The sequence below is a fragment of the Hemibagrus wyckioides genome, linkage group LG10 (genome assembly GCF_019097595.1).
Source record: "Hemibagrus wyckioides isolate EC202008001 linkage group LG10, SWU_Hwy_1.0, whole genome shotgun sequence".
NCBI classification, from domain to species: Eukaryota; Metazoa; Chordata; class Actinopteri; order Siluriformes; family Bagridae; genus Hemibagrus; species Hemibagrus wyckioides.
This window is the reverse complement of record NC_080719.1, coordinates 22,953,287-22,970,100: the sequence shown is the minus strand read 5'-3', so window position 1 is coordinate 22,970,100 and position 16,814 is coordinate 22,953,287. Positions and strand designations below refer to the sequence as shown.

At 43.7% G+C, this 16,814-nt stretch overlaps 1 protein-coding gene across 8 annotated transcripts in view; it reads left to right on the top strand.

Annotated features, from left to right (window-relative positions):
• The window catches only part of lrp4 (low density lipoprotein receptor-related protein 4), a 78,331-nt gene extending 63,793 nt beyond the window's left edge, over window positions 1–14,538 (top strand). For 2 of the 8 annotated variants that reach the window (XM_058400470.1, XM_058400469.1), the window contains exons 18-38: window positions 1–32; window positions 305–410; window positions 1,203–1,404; window positions 1,681–1,870; window positions 2,478–2,609; window positions 2,983–3,123; window positions 3,261–3,347; window positions 3,782–3,953; window positions 4,077–4,239; window positions 4,361–4,586; window positions 4,755–5,058; window positions 5,209–5,427; window positions 5,582–5,716; window positions 6,672–6,780; window positions 7,051–7,195; window positions 7,660–7,773; window positions 7,886–7,997; window positions 8,082–8,146; window positions 8,235–8,322; window positions 9,033–9,174; window positions 10,641–14,538. The exon at window positions 1–32 is cut by the window's left edge and continues 50 nt beyond it. In XM_058400470.1, the coding sequence (XP_058256453.1) occupies window positions 1–32; window positions 305–410; window positions 1,203–1,404; window positions 1,681–1,870; window positions 2,478–2,609; window positions 2,983–3,123; window positions 3,261–3,347; window positions 3,782–3,953; window positions 4,077–4,239; window positions 4,361–4,586; window positions 4,755–5,058; window positions 5,209–5,427; window positions 5,582–5,716; window positions 6,672–6,780; window positions 7,051–7,195; window positions 7,660–7,773; window positions 7,886–7,997; window positions 8,082–8,146; window positions 8,235–8,322; window positions 9,033–9,174; window positions 10,641–10,988 (3,232 nt within the window). In that variant the 3' untranslated portion in view covers window positions 10,989–14,538. Of the gene's footprint in view, window positions 33–304; window positions 411–1,202; window positions 1,405–1,680; window positions 1,871–2,477; window positions 2,610–2,982; window positions 3,124–3,260; window positions 3,348–3,781; window positions 3,954–4,076; window positions 4,240–4,360; window positions 4,587–4,754; window positions 5,059–5,208; window positions 5,428–5,581; window positions 5,717–6,671; window positions 6,781–7,002; window positions 7,196–7,659; window positions 7,774–7,885; window positions 7,998–8,081; window positions 8,147–8,234; window positions 8,323–9,032; window positions 9,175–9,720; window positions 9,802–10,640 lie in introns of all 8 variants that reach the window. The other 6 variants (XM_058400468.1, XM_058400467.1, XM_058400465.1 and 3 more) reach the window with 4 other exon arrangements.
• The last annotated feature ends 2,276 nt before the right edge of the window (window positions 14,539–16,814 follow it).

Here is a 16,814-nt window from a genome sequence, read left to right as displayed (position 1 = left end):
GCTCACACACAAACTCTACTGGACTGATGCAGGTACAAACAGATCAATAAATAAACACCGAGGGTAAAATACGTTTTATTTATAACCTGGCGCTCAGCTTGGATCATCAGCTGTTATATTACATCCATGAAGGAAGTCATGATCAGTTTAGAGGTCATGTGATCACACTAATGTCCATTATTTTTCTCCTGGCACAAATGTCTTCAGTGCTGTTCCCCTTGTTTTGTTGTTCTTGTTTTTCGCGATTATTTGCAGTGTGCTTCTACTAAATCCTGTGTGTGTGTGATTTCCATGTGCTGCTCAGGTACAGATCGCATTGAGGTGTCCAACACGGACGGCAGCATGCGCACGGTGCTCATTTGGGAGAACCTGGATCGTCCTCGAGACATTGTGGTGGATCCTATCGGAGGGTGAGGAACCCGACCTGAATATCTGCTTTCTGTAAATCTGAGGAGGAACTCGTCAAATCAGGGGATTAGTGGGGTTTCATCCGGACTGTTTATATCACCTTAGCTAAGATATTTCATACAGGGTTTCCAGTTATATTACTGTAAAATGTAATAGATGAGAGGACTGGACAGAACACAGGGAATACAGGACGAGGATGAGACAAAAAAAAAAGAAAATCACAATTCTCAGAGGCTTTTTATGAAACATCTGATCTTCTGCCAGTCCTGCAGCATTATACATTATAATATATGTATGTTTTTTATATGTACAATAAATGTATTATATATTTGTTGTAACTTCTTTTGTTGTATCTAAAATTTAACAATAGTTAACTATAATAGGTAACTTTTTAAAAAAAAAATTTCTAAATATTTTTTTATATTTTTTATAAAAAATATTTAAAAAAAAATTTTTTTTTTAGATTTTATATATATTTAGAAAAAAATTTATATATAATTATATATTTATATATATATTTATATAAATTATATTCTAAAAAGAATTGAAAAACTTTTGTTTAACGTTGAACAGGGGTTGGAGAGTGATATTTATTTATGTGAAAATTCATTTATTGCAATTTTTAACATAATTTCAGGGGCACTTCCAGTCAGTTTGAAATTATTTAAAAAAATATTTATTTAGAAAAATTCCTGATATCCACAATATCTCAGAAAATTTATCCCAAAGATATGATGATCGCATCGCCTAATCCTGAATGGAACACTACCTGAGCTGTGCTTTTCTTTCGTTAGGTTCATGTACTGGACAGACTGGGGAGCGAACCCTAAAATCGAGCGAGCTGGAATGGACGCGTCCAATCGCGGGGTCATCATCTCCACCAACCTGACATGGCCTAACGGATTAGCCATCGATTACGAGACACAGCGACTTTACTGGGCCGACGCCGGCATGAAGACCATAGAGTTCGGAAACTTCGATGGCTCGGACAGACAGGTAAGAGATCTGGGAATGACCTGGAGGACTTCAATTGTTTCATCATAAATAATTATTAATAATTATTATTTGTACTATTAAGTACTATTTAATAATTAAAGTACTAATTAATAAATTAGTACTTTATAAATAAATTAGTAGTATATAAATTATTAGTAATTATTATATAAATTATTAGTAATAAAGTATATAAATCATTAGTAATTTAATAAATAAAGTACTAATTAATAATTATTATTTGTAAGTACTTGACACTACAATGTTTTCCCTGTGAAGGTGCTGATTGGCAGCCAGCTGCCTCATCCATTTGGCCTCACGCTGCACGGAGACAAGATCTACTGGACGGACTGGCAGTCCAAGAGCATCGAAAGCGCGGACAAATTGACCGGTTTGGGACGAAGCACGCTAGCAGACAACTTGGAGAACCTCATGGACATCCACATGTTCCACCGACACAGAGAAGCAGGTCAGGACTCGTGTGTGTTGTGTGACAAGATAAAAGCTGATGTTTAGTGTCCTCGTGTCCGATCCAGTGGATCGCTTCTTCTTCTCCTTATACACACCGCAGTACTTACAGCTCCATTCCGAGGAGATTCATTTTTAATGTGTTTGTGAACGTGTAGAAACAGGAAGCTGAGGGGTTGTGTATCTGTTCAGTAGTGTAAACGTGACTCAGTGCCTCACAGCAGTCCTGATGAGAGGAATGAGGCTCCTTGAGGTGCTCAGGGTCTTATTTCTTTTCAGAAACAAGGATTAAGTGAATCTCTGTGTAACTAATTTATGCACCGTGGCTTCAGGAAAAGAAATGAATCAAATCCTTTCCTGCTTTAGAAGGTCCTGTTCTTGTGTGTGTGTGTGTGTGTGTGTGTGTGTGTGTGTGCGTGCGCGCGTGGCTGAGGAACAAGTCAAGCGACTTCTTTCAGAGAGGACGACTGAAATCATAAGATGCAGGAAAACCTAGAAAATTTGAGATCTGGGAGTTCCTGAATTTCTCTTTATACTTCTCTGTCTGAAGGAATGAATGAATGAAATGATTTATGTGTTTATTTGTCTGTTTATTTTTCTTTCTCCAGTCCAGACCGCATGCTCAGTGAATAACGGCGGCTGCAGTCATCTGTGTTTATTGGCTCCTGCTCCTAAAGGCTCCAGCTGTGCCTGTCCTACTGGAATAAACCTTCAGGTGGACGGAAAAACCTGCACTCCAGGTGAGTTTGTTGGTGAAGCTCTGGATCATTTATCACGCGCCGTGAGAAGGGGGAAAATTTGTTAAAACCTTAAGAGATTTATTAAGCGGTGTATTTGCTCTTAAGGTTCAGGTTTTTGTTGGATGTAAAGGCATGAGGCTGTGGTAGGTGGAGTTTAATGCCATCGTTATTCCGCCGCTCCGTGTTGCTTCGTCTCTCAGACTCATGAATATTCTTTGAGATGAGAAATCTTTGGTCATGTAGCTCAATTCTGATCTAACAGTGAAGACAAACTGCATCTTAATCATTAAAACAATTAGTGTGACTTTATTTCCTGCAGTGCGACAACATTAAACACAGAAGTGACTCTTTAGCTGTGATTTATTCACCACAGGAATGAACAGTTTCCTGATCTTCGCTCGGAGGACAGACATTCGGATGGTTTCTCTCGACATCCCGTATTTCGCCGATGTGGTGTTGGCTGTTAACGGCTCCATGAAGAACACCATTGCCATCGGCGTGGATCCCAGAGAGGGTATGTCCTCGTCCTCATTTAAATCCTCTTTACCTCATAGCAGCAGATTTCCAAAAGCAAACATTTTGCAGGTTATAGTGATGTAGTGGAAGGTGATGCCCTGCTCTGTGTGTGTGTGTGTGTGTGTGTGTGTGCAGGTAAAGTGTATTGGTCAGACAGCACACTGAAGAAGATCAGCAGAGCAAACATGAACGGCTCAGGACACGAGGACGTCATTTCCACCGGTAAGGAGCTTATATTTTATTGCTCTTTGACTAGCAAATGGTAAGAACTTGAGTGCTCCTCTCACACGCGCTCCTCTCACACACGCGCTCCTCTCACATGCGCTCTCCTCTCACTTGCACTCCTTTCTCACGCACTCTCCTGTCACACGCACTCCTCTCACACACATGCTCCTCTTACATGCGGTCTCCTCTCACTCGCACTCCTTTCACACGTGCGCTCCTCTCACACGTGCTCCTCACACACGCGTTCCTCTCACACACGTTCCTCTCTCAGACGCTCTCTTCTCACACTCGCTCCTTTCACGCACGCTCCTCTCATGTGTGCTCCTCTCAAATGCTCTCCTCTTACACTTGCTCCTCTCACCCGTTCCTCCTGTGGAAGCTCACGCTAACAGTTTGCCTACACTCATTCTCATTCCGTGCTCTCGCCATAGGTCTGATGACGACCGATGGTCTTGCTGTTGATTCAGTAGGAAGGAAAATCTACTGGACCGACACAGGAACCAACCGCATCGAAGTGGCCAATCTGAACGGATCCATGCGGAAAGTTCTGGTATGGAAAAACCTGGACAGCCCACGTGCCATCGCTCTGTATCACGAAATGGGGTAAATCAGATGAGGACCAGTGCTGTTTGCCTCTCCTCACTTCACTCAGTTTAAAGCAGCTATTTATCAGGGACCTTAACAATATTTCCAGTCTTGATCTGTGTGTCTCTTCTCTGTTTGTAGCTTCATGTACTGGACAGACTGGGGTGAACACGCCAAGCTGGAGCGAGCGGCGATGGACGGTTCTGACCGTGTGGTTCTGATCAGTAATAATCTGGGCTGGCCAAATGGACTCGCCATAGACAAAGCTGGGTCACAGCTCCTCTGGGCCGACGCCCACACAGAGGTGAGGAGAAATACACAGCAATCATTCATCTGTTGTTCCTAGCAGATAAAAGCTTAATTAACTCGTAGATCGATATTTGAATTAAAATGAATTACATTTTTTTGTATGCTTTTGCCTGTAGCGAATCGAAGCGGCAGATCTGAACGGTTCGAACCGCAAGACGCTGGTTTCTCCAGTTCAGCACCCATACGGCCTTGCGCTGCTCGGTCCGCACATTTACTGGACCGACTGGCAGAGTCGCAGCATTCAGAGAGCTGACAAAAACACAGGAGACAACATCATCACCGTGCGATCAAACCTGCCCGGACTCATGGACATCCAGGCCATGGACAGAGACAGACCTCTGGGTAAGGACTGAACTCAGAGATCATCAGTAATTACAGCTCCTGTAGCAGAGCTCATACAGAGGGACAGGTTTATTGCTAATAAATAAAATGCTCCTGGGAGTCAGTCAGCTTAATATGCTTCTGTAAAACTGGTGTATAAAAAGATAATAAGCCTTCTGTTTGTGTCAGGTTTTAATCGCTGTGGTCGGAATAACGGCGGCTGTTCCCACCTGTGTCTGCCGCGCCCCAACGGCACGTCCTGCGGCTGCCCTACAGGCATTGTTCTGAAGAGCGATGGCAGGTCGTGTGATGACATTCCTGAGTCTTACCTGCTCTTCTCCAACCGCGTCAGCGTGCGTCGCATCTCCCTGGACACCAGCGACCACACGGATGTCCACATCCCCGTCCCTGAGCTGCACAATGTCATCTCACTCGACTACGACAGCGTGCAGGGCAAACTGTACTACACCGACGTCTCGCTAGACGTCATCAGGTACTTGTATAACTAATACACTAATGTTCATGCGTAATGTTTAATGTTGAAAACAACTGAAGGACCTTACAGTAGCCTCCACTACTCCATTGTCTTCAGTCGTCATCAGATGACCGGTAAAACACGTCAGTATTTTCTGTTGTTTTTCAGACGGGTGAATTTGGACGGGAGCGGGATGGAGACGGTGGTCAGTCAGGGTCTGAGGACTACAGATGGCCTGGCAGTCGACTGGGTGGCCAGGAACATGTACTGGACCGACACGGGTCGAAACACCATCGAGGTTTCCAGACTGGATGGATCAGCACGGAAAATCCTGATCAACAACAGCCTGGATGAGCCGAGAGCCATCGCCGTGTTCCCCAGTAAAGGGTGAGACATCAGTGTGTGTCCTGTGTTTATCAACTCCGCTATGTGTAACGTATTCCCTGCTGCTCTCAGCCAATCAGAACACGGAATGCTGGAGAAACACAAAAATCTCTCTTGTGTCCCTAATGCTGACTGATTGTCTGTGATTCTTTTTTAGGTATTTGTTCTGGACAGACTGGGGTCACATTGCTAAAATCGAGCGTGCTAATCTGGATGGGTCGGACCGCAAAGTTCTGATCAACACGGACCTTGGCTGGCCGAACGGACTCACACTGGATTATGACACTCGCAGGTAAGAAACAGGAAGAGAACAGTGTTTGCATTTGATATTCATTTATACAACATGCCACAGCATGTAAATAAACAAGATGACCACATTCCTTCAGAAGGAAGCAGTGTAGGCAGCATTTTTGGCAACGTTAATCAGTGTTTCTACAAGAGATAACAGTGTTCAGAAAGCTGAGTTGTGTTTGTATCTAGCTGAGAAGTGTGAGAGGAAACAAACTCTTGCCTGTTCCTGTTTTAGATTTAGCTTCTATAGAGCATGTCAGTGAATCAGCGAGTCAGCAAATCAGGAATTCAGTGAATCAGCGAGTCAGCAAATCAGGGAATCAGTGAATCAGCGAGTCAACAAATCAGGAATTCAGTGAATCAGCGAGTCAGCAAATCAGGGAATCAGTGAATCAGCGAGTCAGCAAATCAGGGAATCAGCGAGTCAACAAATCAGGAATTCAGTGAATCAGCGAGTCAGCAAATCAGGGAATCAGTGAATCAGCGAGTCAGCAAATCAGGGAATCAGCGAGTCAGCAAATCAGGGAATCAGCGAGTCAGCAAATCAGGGAATCAGTGAATCAGCGAGTCAGCAAATCAGGGAATCAGTGAATCAGCGAGTCAGCAAATCAGGAATTCAGTGAATCAGCGAGTCAGCAAATCAGGGAATCAGTGAATCAGCGAGTCAACAAATCAGGAATTCAGTGAATCAGCGAGTCAGCAAATCAGGGAATCAGTGAATCAGCGAGTCAGCAAATCAGGGAATCAGCGAGTCAGCAAATCAGGGAATCAGTGAATCAGCGAGTCAGCAAATCAGGGAATCAGTGAATCAGCGAGTCAGCAAATCAGGAATTCAGTGAATCAGCGAGTCAGCAAATCAGGGAATCAGTGAATCAGCGAGTCAGTGAATCTGCATCAGTTGGTGATTGAGTCCTTCATTGAGTTAGTGGCACATCTTACTGTGTGTGTGTGTGTAGGATCTTCTGGGTGGACGCACACCTGGACCGCATAGAAAGTTCCGACCTGAGTGGCAAACTGCGCCAAGTCTTGGTCAGTCCGGTATCACATCCGTTTGCTCTCACACAGGTAATCTTCTTCTTCTTTATCTTCACCTCCCTCCCACTCACTCACTCACCAACCAGTCCTCCACTCACTCTCTCAAATCCTCCACTCATTCTTCTCATTTCTCACCCCTAACATCACTATCTCCTTCATCCACACCCTTCCATCTCTGACCCTCGTTTCTCCTCCCCATCCCTCCCCCCCAACCTCCTTTTCCCTCCATTTTCCTCTCTCCTCTGTACCCAGCTGAAGCCGGTTTCCTCTCCTCTAATTCGTTTCTCCCGCATCTCGCAGCAAGACCGCTGGATCTACTGGACAGACTGGCAAACAAAATCAATCCAGAGAGTGGATAAACACACGGGTCGCAACAAGGAGACCGTTCTCGCTAATGTTGAGGGGTTAATGGACATTATTGTGGTGGCACCAAACCGTCAGTCTGGTAAGAGCAGTTCCACGTGTCTTCATTGCTTTCTTCATTTGCTTCATTACTTTTTTGGTGAGCCCTTGAAATTAAGGAGCCATAAATCAAGACAATTAATAAATGATTACAAAAATCCAGAGTAGGACAAATGAAATGTATTCAGTGATGTCATTTGTTGCCCTGAATGACATTTTGTATCTAGCTGGTTTAAGGTTTCAGAGACATCTGGAATATATTGAATGAAAAAGATTAGCTTCCTCAGTGTCTTGTCCTTGTGGTCCGTCTTCTTTTCATTTTCCCAACATATCTGTGAGTCATTCAGAGAGTCAGGAATCGGATTGTTTCTGTATTTAGGGTTTAGTCACGAATCTGACTCGCCTTGATGGCAGCAGATCGGTGCCACTGGTCAGATTTGAGAACTGACCCCTCTGTGGTGTGAAGTGAGTGAATCAGCAGTGTGTCCTCTCGCTCTCTTCTATTAGGCACTAATCACTGCGGAGTCAATAACGGAGGCTGTACGCACCTCTGCCTCGCCAAGTCCAACGGGTTTGTGTGCGCATGTCCAGACGAGCCGGACGAGCGGCCGTGCTCCACCAGTGAGTTTAACTAACACACAATACAGTAATAATCATAAGAAGAAGAGGTACACAGAATAACATAATGATGTGTTGTTGAGTGTTTTTATCGCACCGCTTCCGTCTCTTAAAGTTGCCGGTTATGTTCCTGTCATGCCGGACAAAGTGACCGCTGGGACTCAAGCTCCTAACAAACGCGCAAAACTGCCGACAGACAAACCTCAGCAGGGCCGACCCGCACAGAAGTGAGTGTTTAAGTCTTAAATATTTACTCCGAACAATTTTTATTACTGTACTAGTTTACTAACACACACACGCTTTTCCTCCAGCTGTACAGAGAAGAGCGGCGCCGTGGACGGCTGCGTTCAGAGTAATGTGGTGTCCGCTCCACACGGTACGAGATTTATTTCAGCAGTATACGGTGTTTATTCAGCTTCTTGATAGAAGAGGATAAACTCCTTTTCTCTTTATTGGTGAAACAGGTGAAGGCCTTCACATCAGCTATGTGATCGGAGGAGCGCTGACAGTGCTGGCCATCCTCATCCTCATTGCCGTCTTCATCATTTACAGGTGCATCAGTACACAACCGAAGTAATTCATCACGAGCCTGAGCAGGATACAGCGCAAAATTTATTTTAAAATAATAATTACAAAATAAACCTAAATACACAACACTATACACCAGTCGGGCATAACATTATGACCACCTGCCTAATGTTGTGTTGGTCCCCCTTTCGCTGCCAAAGCAGCCCTGACCTCTTGAGGCATGGACTCCACTAGATCCCTGAAGGTGTGCTGTGGTATCTGGTACCAAGATGTTAGCAGCAGATCCTTTAAGTCCTGTAAGTTGTGAGGTGGGGCCTCCATGGATACTTACAGGACTTAAAGGATACTTTTGATAGATACTGACCACTGCAGACCTGGAACACCCCATAAGAGCTGCAGTTTTGGAGATGCTCTGATCCAGTGGTCTAGCCATCACAATTTGGTCCTTCATCAAACTCGCTCAAATCCTTACACTTGTCCATTTTTCCTGCTTCTAACACATCAACTTTGAGGACAAAATGTTCACTTGCTGCCTAATATATCCCACCCACTAACAGGTGCCATGATGAGGAGATCATCAGTCTGATTCACTTCACCTCTCACTGGTCATAATGTTATGCCTGATCGGTGTATGTTACATCTTTAAAGAGATGAATTGACGTCAGGAGGGCGGAGCTCAGTGTGTGAGCTGCCGTGTCTAAATGATCCCTTTTTTTTTTTTTTTTTATCCTCAGGCACAAAAAATCAAAGTTTGCTGATCCTGGAGTGAGCAACCTGACGTACAGTAATCCCTCCTACAGAACATCAACACAGGAAGTGAAAATAGAAACTGTGCAGAAACCACCCATATACAACCAGCTACGATATAAAAAAGAGGTACGATCACGCCGTCATCTTTTAGTTTTCTTTTGTTTATTTTTCATGATAAACACTCGGTCATGATCATGATCGCTAGCAGCTCGACCGCTTCGCAAGGAGACACGTTCATCCGTCATGGTCAGGCGCTTTCGCTTTCTCACCCCACTTCGCTTTGTCTTGACTCTACCCCCTCTCTTCCGATTGGCTGCCGGCTCACATCCGTCACCGTGTAGCACAGACTGCTTTCACGCTGGGGTTAGTGTCGTGAGTGTGATGTAGACGTACAGATTTTGTGCGACTCGCAGCGGCTCAGGAACATCATTACGTTCCATCGGCACATCTCTGTCCAGTGACTCGGTCATCATGACGCTCTCGAGCTTTACGTTCTCATACGCAAAGATTTAGAACTTTCATCTGTTATATTTTGTTAATGAGTTCATTACAGAGTAGATTCTGAACTATAAGTTTGTTCCGGTTTTCCTGTTGTTTTGTTAAATAAGAGAGTTGTTTAGTGCACTCGTCATTTAATCTGTTCTTCTTTCCTTCACTCTTCCTCCACTACAGCTTTCTCACCCGTACAACTCCCTCTCTCCCTTCATCTTCTAATTCACTCTTTTCCTTTCTCCAAAACGGCGGCGAACGAAGGTAGTTAAACAGCATGACAGGCTGGTGTTGGATTGAAACAGAGAATCTTGTTGAATCCAGAGCTAAATTTTTAGCTTGAAATCACTAGCGTGTGGATGTGTGTGTCTGTGTGTGTTTGTGTGCGGGTGTTTGTGTGTGGGTGCTTGGGTGTTTGTGTGTGGGTGCTTGGGTGTTTGTGTGCGGGTGCTTGTGTGTTTGTGTGCGGGTGCTTGTGTGTGGGTGCTTGCGTGTTTGTGTGTGGGCACGCGTGTGTGTCTGTGTGTGCGGGTAGGTGAGTCGGTGTGTGTGTGTGCACATGACTGTGTATGTGCGGGTGGGTGTGTGTCTGTGTCTGTGTATACACATCTGTCTCAGTGTGTGTGTGCAGGCTCATGTGTGTGTCTATGTGTGTGGGTGCTTGTGTGTCTGTGTGCTGGCGTGTGTGTAAAGATGCGTGTGTGTCTGTGTGCTGGCGTGTGTGTAAAGATGCGTGTGTGTCTGTGTGCTGGCGTGTGTGTGCAGGTGTGTGTGTGTCTGTGTGCTGGCGTGTGTGTGTGCCTCTGTGTGAATGCGTGCCTGTGAGCTTGCCCGTGTGTGTGTGTCTGTCTGCGTGCATGTAGGTGTGTGTGTGTGTTTATGTTTAATAATATTTGACATTTGAGTTTATAGATAAAGTGTACAGTAATTTATGAGTTTTATGATTGTTACTAATTAAACATTTTCCTACTGATTTAGTGTCACTGAAAATCTGCGTCTGCATGAAAGCAGCATGTGTAGTAGAGTTAGACTCGACACTGTCGTCTAAATACGGCTTAAAGTATAGTTGTGTTGAAACTGCTAAACGTGTGTGTGTGTCTCAGCAGGAGGGCAATTACACCAATGAGAAGATCCGTATCGTGGAGGGGGTGTGTCTCCTCTCAGGGGAGGAGCTTTACTGGGAGGATCTGAAGCAGCTGAAAGTGTGTCGAGGAGGCACCTTCAAAACCTGCATGCGCACCGACACCGTGTCCTTACAGGCAAGCTCCGCCTCCCTTCAGGCAAGTTCTGCCTCCTTGGACGACACAGAGACCGAACAGCTGCTTCAGGGCGACCAATCAGAATGCTCGAGTCTGAACACTGCTCCTGTGGCCACGCCCAAACGCCACAGCACGCTCCCCGACACGGGCTGGGTCCCAAATCGCAAACCCTCCACTGAGAGCGAAGTGTAAAGCTCACACACACACACACACAGCACTGGCCATCACCATCCAGTCAGTGGACGGACAATGCTGACACTAAGTGTTTTGTTTTGTTTTGTTTTTTTGCTGAGAAATATGAATTACAGAACAGGGACAATTTAAGATATATCGATATATCAGTATACTGAAAACTATTTGTTTTTTGTTATTTGTCAAAGACAGATTATTGTGTATAAAGTGATGCGCTTTTTCTTGTGCAGACTCGTTAGTAAACACAAGAAGTTTTTTTTTGTTTGTTTGTTTTAAACCCGGTTGCTGCAGCCCCTTGTCAGTTTACCAATTTTATTTATCTAAATATCGTTGTTCGTTCTTAAAGTGCTAAAACTGCTAAAGGCCTCACAGGACTCGGATGAATGACTGCGCCTAAGTACCAAGCGCTGTCCTGGTGCTTTCTGAACCTCCTGAGAGAGAGAGAGAGAGAGAGAGAGAGAGAGAGAGAGGCTCAACACAAACCGCCTCATGATGGACACGTTGCTTCCTTTTTACTCATTGTCTATCTCTCTTTTATTTTTTATTTTATTTTTGGAAAACATTATGTATTTGACTGACTGTTAAAAAGGAACGGCTCAGTCAGAATTGAGGCTCACACACACACACGTTCCTCTTAGCCCAAACATAGCCATTCAGTCAAAACATGACGACTTATTCATATTTTTTTCCTGTGCTGTTTTCTGGACGTTGCAAATTCTTTTTTGTCCTGATTTGAAGAACTCCTGAGATCATGTAGCAGTACATGAGTGTGATTCCTGCAGTGGAATAATAGCACTAGGATGCATCTATTTCAGTCCCTGGCTAAGCTAAAAGCAGCTGTGCCCTATCCGTGTTGCACATCACTTATCATGAGAACAGCACAGAAAAAAATTAGAAATCGCTCGGCAATGAAAAAGCTGTGTCTGGGGTTTGGCGCGAGAGGACTAGTGTAGTTTTGACAACTCTTAAATAAATTCATGGAGTATTTCATCATCATCATGATGCACAACAGTCATGAAACCAAGTTAAGTATTGCGTGATGATTCGTTTCTCATCATCCCTGATACAGAAGACTATCTCACACACACGTGCACAAAAGCTGTACGGATGAAGTGAACGTTCCAAATTTTGGTGGTGATGTTTTCTTCACCCGTATTTATGTTTCTGGAGTTGTGTTTGGCTCACACAGTGTACCCAGTGAACGGACACACACACACACACACATATACTGGGCTATAGATCAGTGATGCATTGAAGTTCATTACTCATGTTTCAGCGCTATGCTGATTCGCTGCTACCCCACACACACACACACACACATCCTGTAATGAGTGTTAATACAGTACACTGAAGCCCCCCCCCCCCCGCGCTTTTTTTTTTTTACTTTACTCAGGCAAGCTATGAAACCGTTAAACTCAACAAAATTCTTCCCTTAGGATCAAATAAAGCTTCTTTCTCTCTGAACTTCATCTAGAAGTGATAGTGGTGGTGTGTGGAAATTGGCACTAGTTTTTCCTTCACATATTCTTCTTACATTCAGATGGCTAACTAGATAGCAGCGGGTGTGTTAGTGTGCTTCACTTCGAAATGCTATGTTAAGTGGTGCTTTAACAGGTGTGTGTGTTTGCGGATGACTAGAAGCTGTAGTCAGTGAGATGTGTGTGTTTGTGTGGAGAGAGAGGCGCTAATCAGAAATGCTAGCTAGCAATAAACATGGAGAGTGTGATGTCACTACTCGATCCGTACGGGAAACATGATTTGTACTGCGCATGTGTGAGGAAGAAATTAAGGTGTTCTGCGCATGCGCGAAATTGCTGCCAATTATTAGCGGTATTGTAACTATCATTTGTATGATAATGGTATTGTAACGATCCGTACACGATTTGTTCTGCGCATGCGTGGAATAGTGACAATACTGTTATAATGCTACTAATGTTATGTGTTATTATTACTAATAATATGTGTTGTTGGCAGCATGCGCAGAGCAAAACCTTGATTTTTCTCGCACGTGCGCAGTACAGATCGTGTTTCCTGTAGATGTGTGTGTTTGTGTGGAGAGAAAGAGAGGCGCTAATCAGAGATGCTAGCTAGCGACAAACGGAGAGATTTGTGAAAATAAAAGGGTTTGTTCCGCGCATGCGCGAAATTAATGCGAACAACATGAGCAGTATTGTAACTGTGATGTGTACTGCGCATGCGCTGAATAGTTACAATACTGTTATGATGTGGTGTTGCCAGCAGTGTCGCGCATGCGCAGAACAAAGCGTGTCTCCTTTTGGATCGCGTAGTGACGGCGACAATACTACTAATAATGTTTCGCGCATGCGCAGAACAAAACCTTACGATACCATGTTTATCGCTGGCTAGTATCTCTGATTAGCGCCTCTCTCTCTCTCTCTCTCTCTCTCTCTCTCATTCACACAATTTCCGATTATAACAACAGTATTATAAATCGTTTCGTCATACTTCAGACGCATTTCTGCACATGCGCAGTAAAAATCGTGTTCAGCTCGAGTAGTGACATGGTGTATGGAATACACTCAGATTTAATCTCGGCACATGCCCTGCTGACACACACACACACACACACACACGGGGCTGGACGGAGGAAATGATGGACTCGGCAGCTACTTCAGCTTCGGCTCTCAGCTTGTTTTCTCTGCCTCTTGTTTCTGTTTTTGCGAGACATTTCAAAATGGGCGCCACACACACACACTGTACAGAATTGAAAGTGCAGAGAAGCATTTCTACATGTTTAAAAGATGTTTTATTGTTATTGTTGTATAGTTCCTCTTTTTGTACAAAGGGATTTTTAAAAAAATTGTGAACGTTTTTTTTTTCCTAATTTATTAACACAAAGTCAGCTTTCATTTTCTTCTCTGTGTGCAGCTTTAGCAGCATCAATAATAATAATAAAAATAATAATCTATAATTTAGAAAAGTTTGAACAGCTATCTCTACTAATTTTGCTTGAAATGAATTTCTTTATCGGAGCAGCGCGTGCGTTATTCAGGTTTATAATGCAGTATGTGAAGGACGTTTCGAAACCAAATCTTTATTTGTCACATATACATCACTGCACAGTGAAATTCTTTCTTCGCATATCCCAGCCTTGGAGGTTTGGGGGTCAGAGCACAGGGTCAGCCGTGATACAGCGCCCCTGGAGCAGAGAGGATCAAGGGCCCAATGGTGGCAGCTTGGCGGTGTTAGGGCTTGATCCCTGATCTTCCGGTCAACGACCCAAAGCCTTAACCACTTGAGCTACCACCGCCGTACATTTTAGTTCAAGTTGAGCTTCACGTCTGGGTTCTTGATGAGTTTCATTCCTGAGCTGTAAGCAAAGCAGAGAATCTGGACACACAGCAGCTTCTGCACGCAGAGAAGAAATAAACCCGGCTGAAGAAATGACTCCTCCTGACTTTTGTGAAAAGAAAAACAAAAAAAAAGAAGCATTTCATTGCCAAATTGCTTGAACAGTCCCTTTCTTTTCACTCACTGGAGACTAAGGACTTTAATGAACCACTTTTTGGAGTCGTTTTTGTTCTCCCCACCATGCCAGTGCCAGTTATTTAACACCGCTCTCTTTATGTCTCTGAAAACTCAGTACACGCAGAACTATTGTAAAGTTAATTAAGAGATATTTATAATTCCTTCGTTTTTGGTTGTCACTTGGGTTGTAAATATGAAAAGTCTGTATATGAATTTTCTGCTTTGCGATACTAACATGCTGTGTTGTGTGACCGTGATTTACTCCTTTGCTATCTTTTAATATAAAACTGCGTTTGCATCGGAATAGAAATGGACTGCTGTTTTTTTGGTGTCTGTGTTTACAAACCAGTGCATTTAATTCTGATCTGTTTCATTCGTGTAGGTCAGTGATATGCCTGCAGATTAGGCAGCCAAGCTCCACACATCTCTCGCGGTTTCAATAAAACAGGCCTTTTTGGATTACCTTGTAATTGGAGAATTTAACCTTTGGGGAGGGGGAAAAAAACCTGCGGTCAAACAACATGGCAGCCATGAGCAAGAAATGCTTCAGCCCTGGAGAACATTCTCAACAACTAAAGAAAAAAAAAGAAAAAAGAATTGATCATTCTGATAAATTCGGCCTGCTAGCCAAGCGAGGATATTTGGAATCAAACAAGTCGTCCATGTTAGGTATAACGTTTAATCTGAGATGCTGGATGAGAGGTGGAGCTCAGACGAGCCCAAGCTAAAGATCAGAACGTATGCAGTGGTTCTTCCAGCTTCAGCCAGAGGTTCTGTAAGGTTCAGAGTCAGTAGCAACCCTGACAGGCAACCTCTGGCCACTGAGTATTTATTAATAAACAAACCACTGGTTTTGACCACATGACATGGTGGCTCGGTGGTTATTCTTGCTGGTGTTGGGGTTTAATTCCCGCCTCTGTGTGTGCACGGTTTTTATATTCTCCATGTGCTTTAGGGGTTTACTCCCGCAGTGCAAAGTCATTGTGTTTAAATGCGTCTGGAGTGTGTGTGTGTGTGTGTGTGTGATGCCTTATGTCCCCCACCTTGTGCTCTGAGTCACTCCAGGCTTCCTGTGACTCTGTAGTTTAAGTGCTATAAAATATAATAGATGGGTAGAACTGACCACAGCCATGGATTTGGAAAATAAAAGTTTTATCGGACTAATAAAAAAAAGCCCCAGCACTCCAGAGATGCAAACAAAACAGGGGCTCCTCTACCCTTTCCAACAACAAGAGATAAAATCACAGCAAAGTCCTATTTAAGTGATCGATTACGCTCAACACTCTGCAAACCTTATCATATCTTGATTTCATGATCAAGCACGACATTTTCCAGCTGCTTGAGCTAAAGCTTTGGCCAAAAATCTTTTTTCAAAATCTGTATTAAGCAAACTAACCAGGTAATAGGAAGAACACCAGTTTAGCAGATCTTTATCTTTTGTCAAGTGCAGACTAATAACAGCCACTGACCAGGATTCTGGCTCTGAACTTGTTCCTAAGAGATTATTTATTACAGGCATTAATATTACACTGAGCTCAGAACTCTTTATTAACTTCGACAGGGAACCCGTCCGGAACCGGGAGCTTCGCCAGAAGCTGGATAGAAGCTAGACTGGATGGCTTCCCAGATTTCTTCCTTGGTGAAAGGGGTGTTTGAGCTGGGGTTCCGATTTTCTAAAACACAGAGAAGAGAAGCCTTGTGCAGGGAAGATTTCAATAAATCCTCCTTGAGACAACTGACCTCAGATGTATACAGAGAAATAAAGTATGAAAGGCACAAAAAGTACTGTTAATAACGGATCAAACATAACACTGCCCACAGAAGACAACTCTGAACACCTCTGGGATGAACTGGAACTGGAGTCTCCTCAACATCTCAACATCAGTGTCTGATCTCACTAATGCTCTTGTAGCTGAATGAACACTAATCCCTGCAGCCACAAGCCAGCATCTAGTGGAAAGACTTCCAGAAGAGTGGAGCTCATTATAACAGGAAAGGGGGGGGGGATAAATCTGGAATGAAATGTTCAACAAACGCATGTGTCTTTATTATTGTTTAGTTTATGCATGAACACTCTGTTGCTCAGCAAGACCATGAGAACCACAAGAGACTTCATTTTTATGCCATATTGCACAATTAATACAAATATATACATATACACTGATCAGCCATAACATTCTGAGCACTGAGAGGTGAAGTGTATAACATTGATGATCTCCTCATCATGGCACCTGTTAGTGGGTGGGATATATTAGGCAGCAAGTGAACATTTTGTCCTCAAAGTTGATGTTAGAAGCAGGAAAAATGGACAAGCGTAAGGATTTGAGCGAGTTTGAT